We start from the raw sequence: 20808 nt of genomic DNA, 5'->3' as shown, positions 1-20808 counted from the left end.
TTATCATATTTTCTTTTACTATTTCAGTTTCCATGTTATACCCCATTATATAGTTGTACATTTTGGTTATAAATTTTTTTTCATGTCCTAGTAGTATTTTGTCAATTAAACTATCTTTTTCTTGACTTCCTTCTTTCTTTTTGTCCTTGTTCCATTTTGTCGAAATTTGGGAATAAGACCACCAATCAATATTGATGTTTTGATTTTGTAGTTGTTGCCTGGTTTTTATAATTCCCTTCTCATCCAGTATATGATTATAGGTCAGCAATTTTTGTGTTTGAAATAAATTAGGATGTCTAAGGGCTTCGAGGCTGGAATACCACCTGGGAATTTTAGAGTAGTGCTCCTTTTTAATTTTTAACCATGTATTTATTAGAGAATCTCTAATCATGTGGTTTTTAAAGTAAACTGAAATCTTCTCTTTTTCATTCCATAAAAAACTGTGCCATCCCTGAAGGATATTGTGCCCTTCTAATGCCAATAGTCTCTGGTTTTGTAGCGTTATCCAGTCCTTTACCCATAGGAGGACCGCTGATTGGTAATAGCTTTCAAAGTTTGGTAAGCCAAATCCACCTTGTGTTACTTTGTCTTGTAAAAATTTAAATCTTACCCTTGGTTTTTCCCCCTCCCAGATAAATTTAGAAATAGTTGTGTTTATTTTGGTAAAAAAGTTTTTGTTCAATTTTACTGGGATGGTCTGAAATAGATATAAAAATTTAGGTAAGATAGACATTTTGATTGTAGCTATCCTCCCTGATAGCGAAATATGAATTTTATTCCATCTGATTAGCTGCTGTTCTATTTTTTTGATAAGTGGGTCGTAGTTATCTTTTTCAATTGTGCCGCATCTTTTAGTTAATACTATGCCCAAATATTTTACTTTTTTGACAATTTGGATTCATAGAATTCTTTCTAACTCCTGTTCTTGTTTAGTATCCATATTTTTAGTTATGATTTTAGTTTTTTGTTTGTTAATTTTTAGGCCTGCTACCTCTCCATATTGTTGTAGTTCTTTCAATAAATGTTCCCCAGCTTCTGTTGGGTCATCCAAAATGAATGCCAGATCATCTGCGTAAGCCTAGACCTTAAATTCTTGTTTTTTAACCTTGAGGCCTGTAATTCTTACATTGGTTCTTATTTGGTTCAATAATGTTTCTACTGCTAAAATATATAGAAGCTGGGATAGGGGGCATCCTTGACGGACTCCTTTTGAGATTTAAAAGGAATTTGTTAATTCACCATTAAGTATAATTTGGGCTGACTGAGTATTATATATAGTTTGGATCATTTTTATCATTTTTGGACCAAATTGCATTTTTTTAATTAATTCAAGGGTAAATTATCTTAAATTATCGAAAGCCTTTTGGGCATCTAAAAATATTAGGGCTAATTGTTTTTCTGAATGTACCTCATAATATTCTAAAATATTCAATATTGTTCTTGTGTTGTTTCGTATGTATCTACCTGGGAGGAATCCATTTTGATCATCCTTTATTATTTTATTCAAGATTGGTTTAAGTCTTTCTGCCATTATTGTCATGAAAATTTTGTAGTCAACATTGAGAAGGGATATTGGCCTATAATTTTGTATATGTTTTTCCCCCCCGAGTCTTTCGGAATTATGCTTATTAAGGCTCGTGTCCAAGATGCCGGTAACAAACCTTTTTCTAGTACTTCATTAAATATTATTACTAAAATTTCAGGTAAAGACTCCTTTAATTCTTTATAAAATTCGGCCGGTATCCCATCTGGGCCTGGGGTTTTGTTGTTCTTTTGTTTAGCTATCGCGTATTCAACTTCTGATAAAGTTATTTCTTCATTTAGTGTAATTTTATCTGATTCTGCTTTCTTTTGTATTTTCGCTTCGTCTAAGTATTTATTTAATTGATGTTGGTTTGTTTCTTCCTTTTGATACAAATGGGCGTAGTATTCAACTACTATGTTCTCTTTCCCCCCATTATATGTTGTATTTCTCCGTTTTTATCCTCTAAGACTTGTATGTGTCGCTCTTCTTCCTGTTTTTTTAATTTGTAAGCAAGCCATCTGCCTATTTTATTCGCGTTTTCAAATTGGTATTGGTTAGTCTTCCTTAATTTTGTAACAATTTCGTCTTGTATTATTAGATTAATGTTATGTTTTATTATATCTATCTCTTCTCTTATTTTTTCATTTTGAAGGTCTTTTTGGGTTTCTATTTCTAGATATTTTAGTTTACTTTTGTATTCCTCTAGTTTTTTTATCTTTATGTTTCTTCTTTTTTGCTAGATAAGCTATTGTTATCCCCCTCATAAATGCTTTTATTGTGTCCCAGATATTCTGAATAGTGGTGTCAGTATTCCAGTTCTCCCGCAAAAATAGCTTAAGTTCTTGTTTAATATGTTTAATATAATCCTGATCTTGGAATAACATTTGGTTTATGGACCAGCGGTGTTGTCCTGAGGTCGGCATTTTAATTTTCATCAATATTGGGTGGTGATCTGCCCATAGATTTGGGCCTATTTCAATCTCATAAATTAATTTTCCAATATTTTGGTCTGCCCAAATCATGTCTATTCGGGACCAAGATTTCTGGGTGTGTGTGAATAAAAAGTATATTCGCGGGCAGATGGGTGTCTTTCTCTCCAAATATCTACTAATCTATATTCTCTCACTATTTCCTGGAATTCTGATGGTAATGTTTTCCTATCTTTCAATTTTTTCCTCATAGTTTTAAAATCTTTTTTAATGTCGCTCACCGCATTATAATCCCCAATGATACAAATGTCCCCTTTTTGTATATGTCCTATGTGTTCTGCTAATTTTTTGTAGAATTGTTTCTGTTTTGTGTTTGTAGCGTAAATTGCGATTATCACTATTTCTCTGATTCTTACTATTAATATTCTTCTTTCTTCATCCGAATAATTTTTTTCCGGTTGAAGTGTGTCCCTGATATAAAGAGCAATCCCTCTCTTTTTTGAATCTGTTAAAGCTGTGAATAATTTACCTAGTTTTTTGTTTTCTAACAATTTACGATCCTGATTTCTTATATGTACTTCTTGAAGGCATAATATATCTGAATTTTGTTTTAATAGTTTCATCATTATCTGTTTTCTTTTTATCGGTGAATTCAATCCATTGATGTTTACAGAGATTAAATCAAGTGTTTTTAACGTAATTTTCTTCTCTTCTTTTCCCGGTTACTTTCCTTTCCTTTATTGACGTTTAGCCGCCACTCTTGTTGTAACTCTTTGTTCTTTTTGTTGTTCTCCTTTGTCCTGTTCCTCCTCTCTTCTCTCCCCTTCCCATCTCTCCTCTTGTGGTGGTTCTTCTACAGCTTGGCGGTCGGCTAAGTCTTGTTCTAGATGTTTTTGTATGAAATAATCTGCTTTCTCGAACGAGTCTATTTTGATTTTTTTCCCATTCCAAGTTACCAGGAGGCCGTCCAGGATTAGCCATCGGAATGGGATTCCCCTTCTCAATAACTTCGCCGTAAAGTAGTGGAACTCTCTCCTTTTCTCCCTTATTCTTTTCGGAATCTGTTTGAGGATTGTTATTTCTTTTTCTTGATACATAATTTTTTCATTTCTTGTTGATTTGTATATTTCATCCCTAATAGATTTTTTTGTAAATTTTACATGAACTTCTCTGGGTAATCTATGGTTCTTAGCATAATTTTTTTGAATTCTGTAAATTTCATCGGAAAGGTTCAGTCATTTCTATGGTTCTCTTCTTCCACATTTTTCTGCAGTTCCTTATCAAAACATCTTATTTTAGTCTCACAGTTCTTAGAAAGCGAGTAGATAGGATGATGCTCGATGAGTAAGCCACCCAATGTGTTAGGCTGCTTTTCCTGACCTTGAGAATTAGCTGAAAAGAAGCCAGGCACCAAACATTATCAAATGATTATTCCTCTCACCCCTCTTCGTTTGATAGCGTCTCTCAAAAGCTCCACAATATCGTTCCCTTCAGCTCCAGAAGCCTTGAAGCCTTTTGTCCAGTTCAACAAAATACCCTGCAAATCAAGGCATGGAAAGAATCAAACCAAACTTTGCAAAAGAAACACAACTCCATGGCTGAAACAAACAATACGGATCAATATATCAAGGCAACATTTGTCTCAAGCAAAGAAAAAGGCCGCATCGTAATCGGAAAGGCCGGCAAATGTAGGCAACCATATACCAGCAATGGAGAATAATAGCAGATTGTCTGGTTTTGATCAACCTGGACTAGATTTCACATGAGAATTATGACATTCCCACAAACTCTTCACATTGCTGTAAGAGATTCTTAAATTTTATATTTATTGAGTAATTTGCCTCTGGTAAAAAAGCAAACCTAAAGAAAAGATAGAAAAGAATAAAGAGAAAGAAGAGCAAGAAAAAGCGTAAGTTATGAAATGACCTTCTCATTAACAGCCACTGTAGTAACACTGTAGCAGCCTAACACATTGGGTGGCTTACTCATCGAGCATCATCCTATCTACTCTGTTGACTGCTCTTTAATATTCCTAAAGCAACAATGCAGGGTGAGGCTGTTATAATTTTGCAAAATGTTTGCAGTCCGATAGAAATCATACCATAGTTCATGGTCTATTCAATGCTGATGAATCTGTTTGGAAACTCACCTACAGTGAATCCACTTACATTAGTAGAGTGACACATTTCCCTTGGCAGATTTGCACATTAGTGGAACTCAATGTCATTGTAATTTCAGACAGTCATTTAACAAATGATGGTAAGATAAAAACAATTACCTGTATACTTACCTAGGTTTTATGCCGAATTTCAAGGCTGACACTACCAAAGTGCTTCACTTTGTCTTAAAACAGAATAAATTTTCTATAGAAATGAATCATCTTCTGAGTTTCCATAGCACAAGGGTATAGGATTTTATTTGTTTGGTTGTTTTCTGATTTAGCATATTTCCTCCCAGGCTTCCCTCATGTAGAGACAGAAGGAACATTGCACCCTCCAATAGTTTTGGGGTTTATGATTATGAATGATTCATCAGCTCCATTGAGAAAGTTATGCAGTCAAAAGCAGAAATCATTCCAAATCCCTGGTTTCAGTTCTCACCTTGTCAATGTCTTGATGTCGAACAGGGAAGGAAAATGTAAAGCCCAGTGGCAGCTTTTTATGCTTCATTTGATGTTTATCCAGGAAGTCGGAGATGCATTCCGAAACATAATCAAAAAGCTGAGGGAGAGACAGAAAAATTCTATTGCTCTTTAGTGAATATTTTCTTTCACTTCTTGCAAAATGCTTATTCAAGAACCCAAGTTCTCTGACAATGAGCAAGGCCCAACGTCCCAGGGTGAGAGCAAAGCACCCTCATTCTTCCAGCAACCAAGTAGGACTTTGATAATTGTGCTATTTTCATAATATGTAATAGCTGCTAAAACATCATCTCCTACACAGCTTTGGCTTAACTGTTGACTTAAGCATGGCTTCAAAGAACACCTCTTTGTTTTATTGGTACAGCAACCAAACCATGAGGTAGATTAAACAGATTAAGAGAAACTAATTCAAGAAAACACAGTGAGTTTCTATGACTGGAGGGAAACTCAAATTTGAATCTTCCCTATATTAGTTCATCCAGTTTAATCACCACACCACACTAATTTTCTAGTAGCAGTAGGATCTTCAAGCTTTTTTGGCATTTGATTGATATATAAAGTTCATAGATTATGTCTCTTTTGAGTTGCTACACAGAGGTGCCTTATCAGTAGCATATAAATTTAATTGCTTGTCACGTTGTGAAATCCAGCCCACCTCTCCTTTGATTCCTTTGGCCTGAAGATCAACTCACCATTTCAGCAGTTCCCGTCATGGCATCTTCTGGAATGGAGTACATTTGATGTTTTGTCTTCACCTTCCATTGCCCTTCCTCATCATTTCCCACTTTGACAAGCATCACTCGGAAATTGGTACCTCCAAGATCCAAAGATAGGAAATCTCCAACTTCTGTAATTCCAGAGAGTGACACATGTCAATTTATGTCTTTGAAAGCAACCTGGATCGTTGCCACCAGAGGAACCCCATGACTGATTTAGTGGGGTTTTCAATAAGATGATGGCTATTATTAGCATGCCTCTATTTCTAGCGTAGGACCAGAGGTGGGGCCTTACTGGTTCGAACTGGTTCTATAGAATCGTTAGTAACTTGGCGGCCTGGTCGCTGGAACCAGCAGTGAGCCAGGCCTGCCATGCCCCCGAGCCAGTCCTCTTGGCAACACCATAGGCAACGCCAGCTTGGTTTTTGCTTCTGCACATGCATATAAGCTTTTTTAAAGTACTGCTGCCCCACCCAGTCACTTCATTTTCCTCCTCACCTGTTGGGCAACTTGCCTGGCTAAGCTGCCTTCCCACCTGGTGGCTGCCCTGTGCCCCAACTGAGCTGCCTCCTCCTGCCTACAGATAAATCATGCTTGGCCTCCCCCTGCGCTTGCTGTGACCCTCCCCCACCATCCCCACAGGGCTCACGAACTTATCATCCCCTGGCCCTTCCAGGAGTCCCCACGTTCACCGTTTTTGATCCCAGGGGGCTGCAGGGAGGCTTGCTAGGCCCAAAACAGAGTGCGGGGGTCCCTAGCAAGCCTTCCTGCGGCGCCCTGGGACCTTCGGAGGGGGGGGGGTGAAGAAAGAAAGAAACCCTCACTGTTTGAGGATTCCCCATGTGCACTGAGCTTGAGTTGAGATAGAAATATAGAAACATAGAAGATTGATGGCAGAAAAAGTCCTCATGGTCCATCTAGTCTGGCCTTATACTATTTCCTGTATTTTATCTCAGGATGGATATAGGTTTATCCCAGGCATGTTTAAATTCAGTTACTGTGGATTTACCAACCATGTCTGCTGGAAGTTTGTTCCAAGCATCTACTACTCTTTCAGTAAAATAATATTTTCTCACGTTGCTTCTGATCTTTCCCCCAACTAACCTCAGATTGTGCTCCCTGTTACTAAGTGGCTACTAGATATTCTTGCTCAGGCTAAGCTAATCAACAGTAGAGCTCTAAAAATGCCAGGTGATCAATGGGCGTATTCTCAGTTTCAAAACGTCTGGCTTTTCTTCCTCCTACCAAAGATCAGGAGTGAGCTCTCCCTGGTTAGGACCAGTTTGCCTGGAGTCTGGACCGGTAGCAACCTGCTGATGGCATCATAAGGATGTCACCAAACTGGATCTGTCCATTCCGGTCTGTGGGTGCCGCCATCTTTTTAATTTTTTAAAAAAATATATTATTTTTTCCTTCTGAGCATGCGCAGAAGCAAAGTTTCAGCACTGTCGCTGTCCGTTTTTCTGCTTTTTTTTTTTTACCATGAAGAAGCAAACTGGCAGCGAGGTAAATTAGAATCCAGCTCTACTTCCAGGATCCCCCTGTGCCGCTTTTGGCTCCCAGGGGGTTGTAGGAAGCTTGCTAGGCCCAAAACAGGGCCTGGGGGGACATCCCCCACCACTCCTTTTGGCTTTCACGGGGCTGTAGGAAACTTGCTAGGCCCCAAATGGGTGGGGTGGGGGCTTCAAGGGAGAAAGAAAGAAAGAAAGAAAGAAAGAAAGAAAGAAAGAAAGAAAGAAAGAAAGAAATCCTCATTGTTTGGGGCAGAGGTCCTCAAACATGGCCACTTGAAGACTTGTGGACTTCAACTCCCAGATTCTGGCTGGAGAATTCTGGGAGTTGAAGTCCGCAAGTCTTCAAGTGGCCATGTTTGGGGACCCCTGGTTTGGGGGATTCCCATGTGCATGGAGTTTGAGTTGTAAGTGGCTGCTAAGCAGTGATGGGCTACCAAAATTTTTACTACCACACTGTGGGCTTATGCATTTTGTTTCAACATCTTTCAGTGCAAATTGAGTGTTCTGGTGTGGAGCTCCATTTTTGCTACCACCTTGCCTCCCAGTCTGGGCAGTAGCCCACTCCTGGTTATCTGCTATATAAAGTGTATGTACACACACGCACACACAGCTCTTCTAAAATTATACACATTCAACCTCATTTACTGCGATAAGAAAAACATACTCAGAGCCCAGAAGGGGGAAAAAAGAGGGGGGGGGGATCAAAATTTTGCTACCGGTACAGTACTGTATATCTGACCGTACCCATAGGACCCCACCATTGCTGCTAAGCTATCTTCAAACTAAGCAATGGAGCCCTAAGAGGGGAATGCCAGATGATCAATGAGAACTGGGACAAGGTAAGTGAAACCGACCCCTGTGAGCAACACTTTTACAGAACTAAGGGTATGTTGAGGCTGGGTGAGACAAGGAATGGCTGGGAGGGGCTAGGCGAGGGACCCCTTGATGTGAGTGACATTGAGTTGGCCATGCTCACCCAATTACATGACCATGGTCACGCCTGCCCAATCACATGACCATCAAGCCACACCCACAAAACAAGCCACATCTACAGAACTGGTAGTAAAATATTTTAGAACCTACGCCTGCCCAGGACTACAATTCCAGGATAATCTTTGGACAATGCAATGGAGATTTAAAAAAATAAGAGTTTTAAGTTTGCATCATCCATTTCTAATGGGGCAACAAGTACCTGATCCTTCTGGTGTAGACCGTACATATGTGGGTAGCATCTTCACTGAGGCCTCCTCGTGCGTCTCCAGTTTTAAGCCTCGGTCCATTTCCTTCTGCATCCGACGCATCACTTTCTTCAAATCTTCTTCCCGTAGCTGGAATTCAGATAGGATCTGTTTCACCTATGAAAGGAGAAACACAAGCAAGGTTCAAAAAGAAGAGCACTGTACTTGTACTTTGAAAGTGGATAGCCTTGATCTCATCTTCTCTTTTTTGTATCTGCATCTGATAAATTGCTTTCTCAACTGTGTGCTTTTCAGGGAAATTATCTTCCAATTCTCCCATGGCTACAGAGTTTATTAGGCAATCCATGACTTCTTCTACAATTATGGCTAGCTTCCCTTGTGAAATTTTTAAAAAGGTTAAATACTATCTGCTTTAGATTAACTGAAGGACCCGGTATCAATGCAATAAATAAACTGGCAACAAAATATCTAAACCAACAGATGATCTAACAATAGAGAAAATCTGATTGTGTTTTTCTGCATTTCAAATTTCCTGAGTATTGGGGGGGGGGGGGGGGAACTGAAGTAAACCCAGAGGCAGGGTTGGTTAGAACGGTACTTTTATTCAGCTCAGCATAGGTAAGTGACTTTCAGCGAGTACCGTCTGCTCTGCTTGGGAGAAACCGCTTCTTTTATACATTTGCGGTTCCCGCCAAAGCAAGAGCAGGGCGCGTCTGAGCCAATCAGGAGCGACTTCCTGATTTCCAGCTCAGACAGCGCTTTAGTAAGAACAAACTATTTACAGAGATACAAGGTAGCCATTACAGGATACAACACCCCTCCCTCCTTAGTTGGATGCATCCATCACGAAAGCCATGTGACGAAATCGTCCAATCTGTTGGGTCGCCGCGAGGCTCGCTCCGACCTGCGCAGTTCAGTTGCGTCCTCGCTATCGGCGGTGGAGGTTGGCTCGCTGTTGCTCCCCCGGCGCGGCTGGGGCCTAGTTTGGGCTCCGGCCTTTTGATTCGGCCTGGTCGGCACGACGATGGCTTCGGAGGAGGACGATGGTTCGGCGTCGCTGGAGGATTCCCCCTGACCCGATAAGTCCATTTGAATGTCTAGTAAATCGGGTTGCGAGTTACAGTCTGCTGGAATGGGAGAGTTTTTGTCAGCGGTTTGCTCCAGGGGATTTCCCAAGCGTTTCCGAATGTGATCAATGTGCCGTTTCCACATTCGGCCATCCTCCAGTTTCACCAAATATGTTTTTGGAGCAGTCTGTTTAACAACAATTCCTTTCATCCAGTTTACACCTCCATCAAAAATTTTTACAAATACATTTTGTCCCAAATACATTTGTCTTTCCGGGTTTACATATATTGGGTCATTAGTACAAAACCTTGGGTGTAACCTATCTAGTGGGGACCTTAATTTCCTTCCCATTAGTAACTGAGCAGGACTCACGTGTCTGTGAGAGTTTGGGGTAATGTGCTGGGTTAACAAGAACTGGTCCAAATTCTGTTGTACATCTCCTGGGCCTGACCTGCGTAATGCTTCCTTTGCCACGCGAACGTAACGTTCCGCCAACCCATTAGCCCAGGGCGAGTAAGGTGAGATGAGTGCATGTCTGACCCCTAGGTTATCTAAAAATAATTCAAACTGCCTGGCCGTTAATTGAGGCCCATTGTCAGACACTAGGATATCGGGGCACCCATTTGGAAAATGCATCAACCACTATTAGGAAATATTGTGACCCCACTGGCCCTGCAAAATCAATATGGACCCGTGACCAAGGTCCTGCAGGTTGCTCCCACTCTGCTGGAGTTGTTTTGGGGGGGGGTTAGGCCGTGACTCTTGGCATGGGTCACATTTGGCTACCCAATTTTCAATATCAGCATCCAAACCCGGCCACCATAAATGCCCTCTAGCTAGGCCTTTCATCCTGACAATCCCAGGATGGCCCACATGTAACATTTCAAGTACCTTTTCCCTTAGGCTTTTAGGAACGATCACTCTATCCCCCCACAATAGACAACCTTTTACATATGACAATTCAAGTCTTTTGGTTTTGAAGTCACACAATTCAGGTTTCACAGAGTCATATTGCCATCCTTTTAGTACACAGTTAACCACCTGTTTTAGGATTGGATCTTGCTGCGTATGTGCAGCCACTTCCCTTGCAGTAGTTAGTGGGTTGTCTTCGAGCTCTATCATTAAGACATCCGCAGAAGGGGCAGGGTCCTCCACTAACTCTGCCATGGGGCACCTACTGAGGCCATCTGCGTGGTTGATGGTTTTACCCCCTTTATGGATGAGCTCGTACTGGTATCCTGAGAGGAAAAGGGCCCATCTGATTAATCTTGGGGACATAAATGGAGGAGTAGGCTTGTTGGGGGCTAAAAGGCCTAATAAGGGCTTGTGGTCGGTAACCAATTTGAAATTCCTCCCAAAAAGGTAATTATGAAACGTTTTTACTCCTGCCACTAGAGCTAGAGCCTCCTTATCTAGCTGGCTATAGTTTCTTTCAGTATTGGTCATCGTTCTGGAAAAGAAAGCAATTGGGGCCTCTGTTTTGTTAGGCAAAACGTGAGCCAAGACTCCTCCCACGCCGTACGGGGAGGCGTCGCACGTAAGCCTGATAGGTAGCGAAGTACTATACTGGACTACCACACTTTTAGAGGTCAATAATTGTTTTATTTGTACAAAGGCTTCGTGTTCAGTTCTCCCCCATGTCCAAGGGGTTTCTTTCTGTAGCAAACGGTGTAGAGGCTCTGCTGCTGTTGCCTTCTGTTTTAAAAAAACGGAGTAAAAGTTAAGAAGGCCTAAAAAGGCTTGCAATTCAGTCTTATTTTGTGGCTCTGGGGCTTCTCTAATAGCTCTCAGTTTCTCAGTGGTGGGGTGGATACCTTCCTTGTCGATTTTGTACCCTAGGAATTCTACACTGTTGGTTCCCCATACGCATTTATCAGGCTTAATTCTCAACCCTTTGTCTTGAAGTCTCTGGAGTACTTCCCTAATGCTTTTGTTGAGCTGTTCTTGGTTTTCCCCTGCAATTAAGATGTCATCAAAATAGGGAATGGCCCCTTTAATCCCTGATAACAATCTTTCCATTATGCTTTGGAATATCCCTGGGGCTATGCTTACTCCAAACTGTAATCTGGTACATTTAAAGGCACCCCTGTGGGTCACAATCGTTTGCGCGTTTGCTGTCGCTTCATCGACCGGCAGTTGCTGATAAGCCTGGGCGAGGTCGATCTTTGCAAACCTTTTCCCTTCCCCCAGGGAGTGCAGGAGTTGTTGTACCACTGGAATGGGGTAAGGGTGATGTTGGAGGGCCTTATTTAGCATAGATTTGTAGTCAGCGCAAACTCTTAAGGAACCATCCGGTTTTAGAGGGGTGACTATGGGTGTTTCCCATGGTCCCTGCTCTACAGGAACTAAAATGCCCTGGCTTATGAGCTTATCCAGCTGTAGGTCAAGTTTGGGGAGTAGCAGAAGGGGTACCCTGCGAGGTTTGAGCCGGACAGGTGGGACCTTGGGATCGATGGAAAACGAGATAGGGGGCCCTTTATACGACCCCAAGGTGGGGCTAAACACTTCAGGGAACTCTTGTAAAAAGTTAGGCATGCTATCACAGTTAACATTGCAAATACCAGAAATTTCAATTCCCAAAGGTTCCATCCAAGCCAACCCCAGGAGAGAGTGTTTAGCCCCTGTAACAACAATCATGGGTAGGGTACATTTAACATTCTTAAATACGATAGGTACATTCACTTTGCCCAGAACAGAGATTATCCCCCCTTGAAAATCTCTAATTACCAACGAGGTTTGCAATAGCTCAGATTTAGACAGGCTAGGCATGTACAATTTAAGCTTTTCCCATGGCATAATGGTGTATTTAGACCCCGTGTCAAGTTCCATAGAACATGGCTTGTTATTTAAAAGTAAAGAAATAACAATCTTGCCCCCATTTTCTGTATTCACGGAAAATTGAGTGTTACCTCTTGAGTAGTCGCGGTTAGCGGCTGAGTAGTTCTTACGGCTCGAAAAACGAAAAGGTCGGTTTTCTCATGGTTGAGGTGTTTGATTCTGGGGTCGTTGTTGGCGCGGTGTGGAGAAGGTTTCCTCTGGTGCAGATGCTCTACAGGCTTCGGCGATGTGGCCCCGTCGGTTGCAGCGGCGGCATATGGCGTCCCGGAAGGGGCAACGTTGGCGCTGATGGTTTCCTCGGCAGCCGGCGCAGGAGGTGGCGGGGTGAGGAAGTCTGTGTTGTCTCGGCTGGTCTTGCAGCAGGAAACAGCTATCCTCGTTGCGAGCTGGTGGGCTGCGGTCATCTGGGTCCTCGGCGCGGGAGAACGTGGAGTCTATCTTGGCGATGACTTCTTTCTTTTCGTGATCTATCAGCTCTTTAGCAGCAGCGTCGGCGACCTCTGCGGTTTGCGCTAGCTTAATCACTGTGTGTAGGGTCGGTTCGTCTTCGGTGAGGAGTTTATTCCTGACCGCGGCATTTCTCATGCCAAAGACTAAGGCATCGGTGAGGCGAGCTTCCGGGTTGTCAAACTTGCATTTCGCAAGCACCGTTCGAAGTCGTGTTGCAAATTGGTTGATTGATTCCGCTTCGCGCTGAGCCATTCTCGAAAACTGGTGCCGGAAAACCATGGCTGGTTTTGTTGGCCTGAAATGGCTCGCGAGCTTGTCTTGTAGGACGTCCCAAGCGACGGATCTTGCCGGCAGCGGGTCGGTGAGAGTCTGGGCGAGGGCGCGGATTTCTGGACCGCAGTAATTTAGGAAAATGGCCCGTCTTCGATCGGAATATTTCGAAGCTGGCTAGGTAGTCGTCCCAGGAAGTCTTTTCTGGGTCGAAGAACTCAGGAGCCCGGCCGATTTGGAGATTGTTCATGTTGCACGCGTAGTTTCTTTCGTCCGTCGTCGCCAGTGAAGTAAACCCAGAGGCAGGGTTGGTTAGAATGGTACTTTTATTCAGCTCAGCATAGGTAAGTGACTTTCAGCGAGTACCGTCTGCTCTGCTTGGGAGAAACCGCTTCTTTTATACATTTGCGGTTCCCGCCAAAGCAAGAGCAGGGCGCGTCTGAGCCAATCAGGAGCGACTTCCTGATTTCCAGCTCAGACAGCGCTTTAGTAAGAACAAACTATTTACAGAGATACAAGGTAGCCATTACAGGATACAACAGGAACCTTCCTCTTTTCCCCACACTGATTCCAATTTACAGCCACTTCCCAAGATTGTTAGTCAATGTAAGTGAAAAGAAAAACATTAAGAATATAAGAACTTCACAAATCCACAATTCTAGAATTCTAATTCAGATACACAATTTTAAAATCACCTTCTAGTCCACTTAAACTGGATTATGTAAGTTTATTTATGGAATGATGGCTAATTAAATAATGATCACACAGTCAAAATCCTGCCACATTTCTATTTTTAGTTGCTGGTTAAGATAAGAGGGCATTTTACTTATCAGTTTGTTTTTTAAAATCTTCAAAGTCTAGCCTAACTATAGTACAAACTGTAAATATTTACATCAGTCTTTCAGAATTCCACTTTTGGACAACCAAAGAAGACTGGAGTCAGGTTGGAATACTGTTGCATCATTAAACCCTGATCTTTCTTGACCTCTGTGATGGGGCAATGATAATTGCATGTGTTTCTAAACCCAGGGATGCTGATTCAAGTAACAGTACACTAATATTACACTGATTCAACAAATAGTTTAGCAATAGTACTTAGACTTATATACCACTTCACAGTGCTGTACGGCCTTTTCTAAGCAGTTTGCAAAGCCAGCATATTTCCCCCAACAAACTGGGGCCAACAAAATTAAATACCTCAGAATGGAAAGCTGAGTCAACCTTGAGCCTGGTGAGTAATCTGCCAAATTGTAGGCAGTCATCAAAAATAGCCTGCAGTACTGCATTCAAACCACTGTGCCAACACAGCTCAGTTTATACAATATTAGTTAAATATAATAGTCTACTGGTTCATAGCAATACCTATTTCTGCTATAGAATTAGTGAGACTTTGTTTCAGAAACACAGGACAGGAGAAAACTTAGTGGGCACATTTCACATCTCTAGTATCCTGTTTCCAGCCATGATCAGTTAGGTCTAGAAATCTAGAAATCTTAGAACCACAAGGCATCAGAAAGCAATAGGAGTTTGTTCACTACTGCTAGTTCAAGCATCTGAGATAAAGTGTCCTGTCTATTGAGTATAGAGAAATAGTGAGAAACATAACTTTTAACAAGAATTGCATTATTTAACAAGAATTGCATTATACATGTACAGTATATGTTTATTTATTGTTTTTTCTGCTCCTCCCATATTTGGGTATACCAGGGTGATTTGACAAAAAAAATAATAATACTTCCCTGGTACAAAGCTGAATGGATGAGAGTCTTCGGAGAGGGGCGGCATACAAATTTAATAAATAATACTAATACTAATACTAATAATACTAATAATAATAATAATAATAATAATAATAATAATAATTATTATTATTATTATATTGTAGCCTAGAGATTAATTCTCTGCCTTACAAGGCAAAGGATGCAAGTTCATATCCCAGTGAGGGCATGACTAGCTGATGAGGCCAGAACAAGGCCAAAAGATATCTATCCTAGTCTCCCTTAATTTTCAAATTCAGCAAAAACTTCTCTCTCTCTCTCTCTCTCTCTCTCACACACACACACACACACACACAGGTGGGTTTGTATTTTGCACTAAGTTCATGTTTCCAGACTATGTGACAAGATACCCACAGGGTGCTGTAGCAAACCAAAGTTACCATAAAAGATAGTTTACAGCTTTGGGATAAGAGCTCTAAGAAAAAATTAGGGGAACACTAAGTGTACTATGAATCAGGAAAGTTTGAGAACCTCTCCATCCAATCATTGCTTGGTTAATCCCAGTCCAGAGTTTTTGCACAGATCACACTCAGCCATAAGTCACAGGTGTCTGTGTAACATGCTAAAGCAAAACCAGTAAAACCCATCTCGGAATAGAGGATTCCAGACATTTAGGAAGCAATGTGTAAAAGACATGTTTTGTCATCAACTGTGAATTGAATGGCTGATACTGACATAACAAAATTACTTGGTCCCCCCACTGTTTACTTTGGTTTAGGTTTACTGCAAAGCATAATCCAAGCCTAATAAACCCAAATTGGCTAATAAATCATAGGAGTTGCATTTAGTGTACACTACAGATAAAAATGGTGAGACCTGGCTCAAAAACAGTAACTTTGAGAGAGACCTTGGAGTCCTAGTGGATGATCAGTTGAATATGAGCTGTGTGCCAAAAAACCTGATATAATCCTGGGTTGTATAAACAGATGCATAGAATCAAGATCACGTGAAGTATTAGTGTCACTTTATAAAACTCTAGTAAGACCACATCTGGAATACTGCAGCTAATTTTGGTCACCATACTATAAAAAGGATGATGAGACTTTGGGAAAAGTTCAAAGAAGAACAACTAAGATGGTCAAAGGCCTGGAGACTAAACCATATGGAGAATGGCTGCAGGATTTGGGTCTGGCTAGTCTAAAGAAAAGAATTAGGGGTGACATGATAGCAGTATTTCAGTATTTGAGAGGCTGCCACAAAGAAGAGGGGGTCAAATTATTCTCCAAAGCATCAGAGAGCAGGACCAGAAACTAATCAGAAAGAGAATCAATCTGGAATTAAACAGAAACTTCCTGACAGTGAGGACAATTAACCAGTGGAACAGCTTGCCTTCAGAAAGCCTGGAAGCTCTGTCACTGGAGGTTTTTAAGAAGAGACTGGACATTCACTGCATAACCTCATATCTGTGTGATTTCTACACCAGAATGCTAAAAGGCTCTTTAAAAACATGCTTAAGAGCATCCTGTGCTTTATGGTTATTCAGTTTCTTTGAGTATAGCTAACAGTTGTCCGTATTCTGATTGCCTTAACATCTGCTTCACTCTCACTTGCAACTGAACTCCAGGGAAATTGGCCCCAAATTAGTAGAGAAATCCAGTTCTGAAGACAAGAAGAACAAACTTCAGAAGGAGTGATACACACTGCATTTACTGAAACCCTACCACCTCTATCCCTTGGTTACACACTCAGAAATTAGAAACAATAAGGCAGTTTCCTTGGAATAATGTCTCAAAGTCTAAGAGAAAAGGGTTTTTGGGGGGAGGGAGGGAGAAGAGCATCCTCCTTACCAGTCTCAAGGTCTCAAACTCTTTCTTCTTCATCACTGATGGTGGTAATCTTCAAAATTCTCCAAGCAGGAGAGGGGATCTGTGCTGCAAGAGATAGACTGGAACCTGTTCCCTTCCTGTCACACGCTCAGCCACCTGGTCTTTGAAACTGAAAATGCAGCTCAGCCGTCTGTTTCTTTTGTTTGCTAAAACTTCAGGTTGAGTGTTGCCCACATCTGGGGGAAACGTTTCTAGACCCCCAAAGATTAAAGGTTCATCAGGCAGAAGCAAAAGAGTACCAGCTACTACTGCAGCACAGAAAACGGAGACCCGTTGTTGCAACACTAACAAGAATGATGCAAAGAGCATTCCAGACAACTCATCCTTTAGCCTCCTAGAGATTTCGAAGAGATTCAGCTTCTAGGTGGCTCTGGGCAACGTGATTGTTAATCATGCTTTTATACCTAAGCATTATGGGCAAACCCCACCAACAGTGTTGAAACAAGCCATGACTCAGCACAAGCTGGAAACCCATTCAAACAATCAAGGAATTGGTACACTTATGGCTCCTTAAATAAATCAATATAGGAATAGCCAAGATTGTGGCCAGGCACAAACTTTTCCTGTCTAAAGCAATTGTTTAGTAATTGAGATAGCAATGGCATTTAGACATGATGCCGCTTCATAGTCCGGGGTAGGCAAAGTTGGCTCTTCTATGACCTGTGGACTTCAATTTCCAGAATTCCTGAGCCAATCATGCTAGCTCAGAAATTCTGGGAGTTGAAGTCCACATGTCATAGAAGAGCCAACTTTGCCTATCCCTGGCTAGACTATCTGGCAACTCCCTATAAAAGGGCCTGCTGTCAGACAGAGCCTTTGCTGGGTTGTAAATACAGTGGTGCCTCTACTTACGAATGCCTCTACTAATGAATTTTTCGAGATACGAACCTGGTGTTTAAGATTTTTTTTGCCTCTACTTCCGAACCATTTTCTACTTCCGAACTTCCCCCACCCCCTCAGATCGGCTTTAAAGAGGTTGGGAGGAGCGGGTGGAAGCCAGCGGGGAGAGGCGTGACCTGCCCAGCCCGGCTATCTCTCCATGTCCCGAATGCCACAGGGACATCGCAAGTAGCTCGCTGAAGCCTGCACCTGGGAAGCTGACTGAAGCAGCGAGCCGGGGAAGCGGATGGTTGGCGGGAGGCAGGCATCGGAGGCTCTGCAAGGAACTGGAGCCCAGAGAAACCCACCTGGGAATTATGGAAGCAGCGCTCATAATAGGGAGATGGGCCAGCTTAGGACGGGGCGTCCTTCCTGGGTTGGGACTGTCTCTGCGGGCGAGCGAAGGGATGAATGAGCCCAGGCACCGTTCGGTCCCGTCCCCCCCCCCCCCGCCCGTGGTGCACAGCTGGCAAACTGCAGCCATTCCTCTTTGCAAACCAGAGCTGGTCTTGAACTCAGGACGCACCCCTCACCTCCAAAGGACAGCGGAGCAGGGTGCTTCATAATTTGCTGCTTCCATAATTCACTGCTTCCATAATTCCCGGGTGGGTTTCTCCGGGCTCCAATTCATTGCAGAGCCTCCGTTGAAGCCTTGATTGACGAGCCAGGGTCGTCAGAATCCGCACACGCGTACCCCTCTCCGCCTCCTCTCCCTCCTCCTGTTGCTTGCCCCAGTGCTTTGCTTGCCTCCCGCTGTCCACTTCCCCGGCTCGCTCAAGCCAGCACCTGGGAAGCTGAATGGAGTGGCGAGCCGGGGAAGCGGATGGTCGGCAGGAGGCAGATAAAGCGCTGGTAGAGCTGGAAGTGCCACAGATACATCGCGAACTTCCAAGCCTTCCCCTTACTCTGGAGTCACTCAGGTCTGCTTGGCTGATGGGCTCTGCTTTCTGCAAAAAAAGGGAAGGGGTGCTTCCTAGCCGAGGGAAGACGAGGAGGAGGAGGTGTGTGTGTGTGTTCTGTGTCAGGCCGAGCGTGTGTGAATGCAAGCATGTGTATGTGTCTGTCCAGGGGGATTGGGGGGGAGGGAGAGGAAAGGGAGTGCTTTAGAAACTTTTGGGATGAGTTCACACGCATTATTTGCTTTTACATTGATTTCTATGGGAAAAATTGCTTCTGCTTACGAACGTTTCTACTTAAGAACCTGGTCACGGAATGAATTAAGTTCGTAAGTAGAGGTACCACTGTAGTTGCCAAATAAAGAGCTGTTGTTTTGAAGCCACTTCTATCAGCCTCTTCCTTTCACCCTATCCTACACACACCCATATCAAATCCATGAATAATAGAGGGAAAAAATCATATCATGTGTTAGATAAGATTTCCATCTAACATTATGGGGCTATTGGATCGACTTTGATGTTCTCCCAAACTTATGTACTTCTTTAGCAATTGGGAAAAATAGTAGGAAAAAAGATACATTATCTAGGAACAACCTATCAGATCATTATGAAATGTTATCTCAAACTCAATGTTCCCAAAACTGGCTGGAAAACCACAGTTTTTGTCTGTTGTCTCAATGTCAACAGAGAAAAGGCAGAATGAGTTAGCAGGGGAGGGATATTTGTATGTTTCAACAGTACCCCTCTTCCTACAACAGGAAGGACCTGGGACAGGACTCTTGAAAAATATTTCCAGTATGATTCAATTTGTATGGGAACAGCTAGACCTTAACGTAACCTAGGCCTTTTTCCATAGCCAAGGACCCAGGAAATTCATATCTTCAGGAGATATTCAATGCCTCCTGCCAAGGTATTTTTTTCAACTTCCCTTTATTGCATGAGATCTCCTGTCTAAGTGCCAACTAGAGCTGACATTTGGGGAATGTGAGTAATACTTTTTGAACAACCAAACTCATACTTTGAAATACAGTAATAGTGGGAATGCTGATCATAAAACAGATCCATAATTAGTGGGGGGGGAGATGTCAGTCAAGAACTAAGGAGGGATTTCCTGACAATTAGGAACAATTAATCAGTGGAGCGACTTGCCTCCACAAGTTATGGATGCTCCAATACTGGAGGTTTTGAAGAAGAGATTGAACAACCATTTGTCTGAAATGGTATAAAGTTTCCTGCCTAAGTAGAGGGTTGGACTAGAAGACCACTAAGGTCTTTTCCAGCTCTGTTATTCCAGTCCTAGTGTGCTAGTTGTCTAGGTAAAGGTAACTTTCTAACTACAAAAAAGGATTATGTATTGTGTCTGAAGGGTTCAAGCTAGATGTTGATTTATTGTTTGAATGAGAAACTAGGTCTTGGAGTTAATGGTTGACTAGAGACCTGGATATTGCACTAAAATATTTACCTGATGAAAAAGAGTCATTCTAAATTACATGCACTGTTTAAATAGATAAGAGAGAAAACAGGAGACCAAAGGAGACCTCCAACCTTGAAAGTCACCTTAACCTATATAATCTCCCCTCAAACCGCACCCTGCATTTTGATTTTTAATCCAGGCACAATTTAGCTCCTTATAAAATCTTAGTCACTGGCATTAAACAAGAGTTGGTTTTAGATTTGGAAGAGCAAACAACTGTTAGAAGGCAGGAAAAAAATGAACCAATGGAAATTTAACTGAATTTCTTTTTTTCAAATAATCTGAATATTGCTATAGGATTTAGAAATGCAGAATAGATTGATTCACTATGTAACACAAATTTTGTTCCCAGCTTTTAAATGTTATATTCCAATTGCTTATGTCTAAAAAAATTAAAAATTGCTTACATTCATCATAAACTTCGCTTTTGTGACCACGGCAATGAAAATTATGCATTTTTACTGTAGAAACAGACGATTTTGCATCTTCTCATTTATACAGTTAGACTAAGAACACTATATGCATTGCAAACTTACACCGATTACCAAAAACTGTTCAGAAGTGTGCGGTTTTCTGAGATTTACGACTATACTGCAAATCAGTTTCACGAATCAATCCCCAAATATAGTCGCCCAACATGTTTTCGTTTCCTCTGATCTGTGACTTGGACGCTTTCATCTAATAAGTTCCATTGCTTGAGCCTTGATGTCAGTAGCTCAGCCGTTGGACTTGGTGAGACCAATGTCTTTGATCAGATCGTTGAGGTCTTTTTGGTTAGGGTAGTATGGCTTCCGCTCCTCATCTG

General features: G+C 41.9%; 1 protein-coding gene across 4 annotated transcripts in view; it reads right to left on the bottom strand.

Annotated features, from left to right (window-relative positions):
• The window catches only part of GCK (glucokinase), a 72239-nt gene that overhangs the window by 13958 nt on the left and 37473 nt on the right, over positions 1–20808 (bottom strand). For all 4 annotated transcript variants that reach the window (XM_070765515.1, XM_070765513.1, XM_070765514.1 and 1 more), the window contains exons 2-5: positions 8518–8680; positions 5788–5942; positions 5055–5174; positions 3896–3991 (exon numbers count right to left, since the gene is read on the bottom strand). In XM_070765515.1, coding sequence (XP_070621616.1) covers positions 3896–3991; positions 5055–5174; positions 5788–5942; positions 8518–8626 — 480 coding nt within the window. In that variant the 5' untranslated portion in view covers positions 8627–8680. The remainder of the gene's footprint in view (positions 1–3895; positions 3992–5054; positions 5175–5787; positions 5943–8517; positions 8681–20808) is intronic.

This window comes from Erythrolamprus reginae, chromosome 12, assembly GCF_031021105.1.
Source record: "Erythrolamprus reginae isolate rEryReg1 chromosome 12, rEryReg1.hap1, whole genome shotgun sequence".
In the NCBI taxonomy this organism is placed as follows: Eukaryota; Metazoa; Chordata; class Lepidosauria; order Squamata; family Dipsadidae; genus Erythrolamprus; species Erythrolamprus reginae.
The sequence above is the reverse complement of the archived record's forward strand: the minus strand, read 5'-3'. Positions and strand labels throughout refer to the sequence as shown.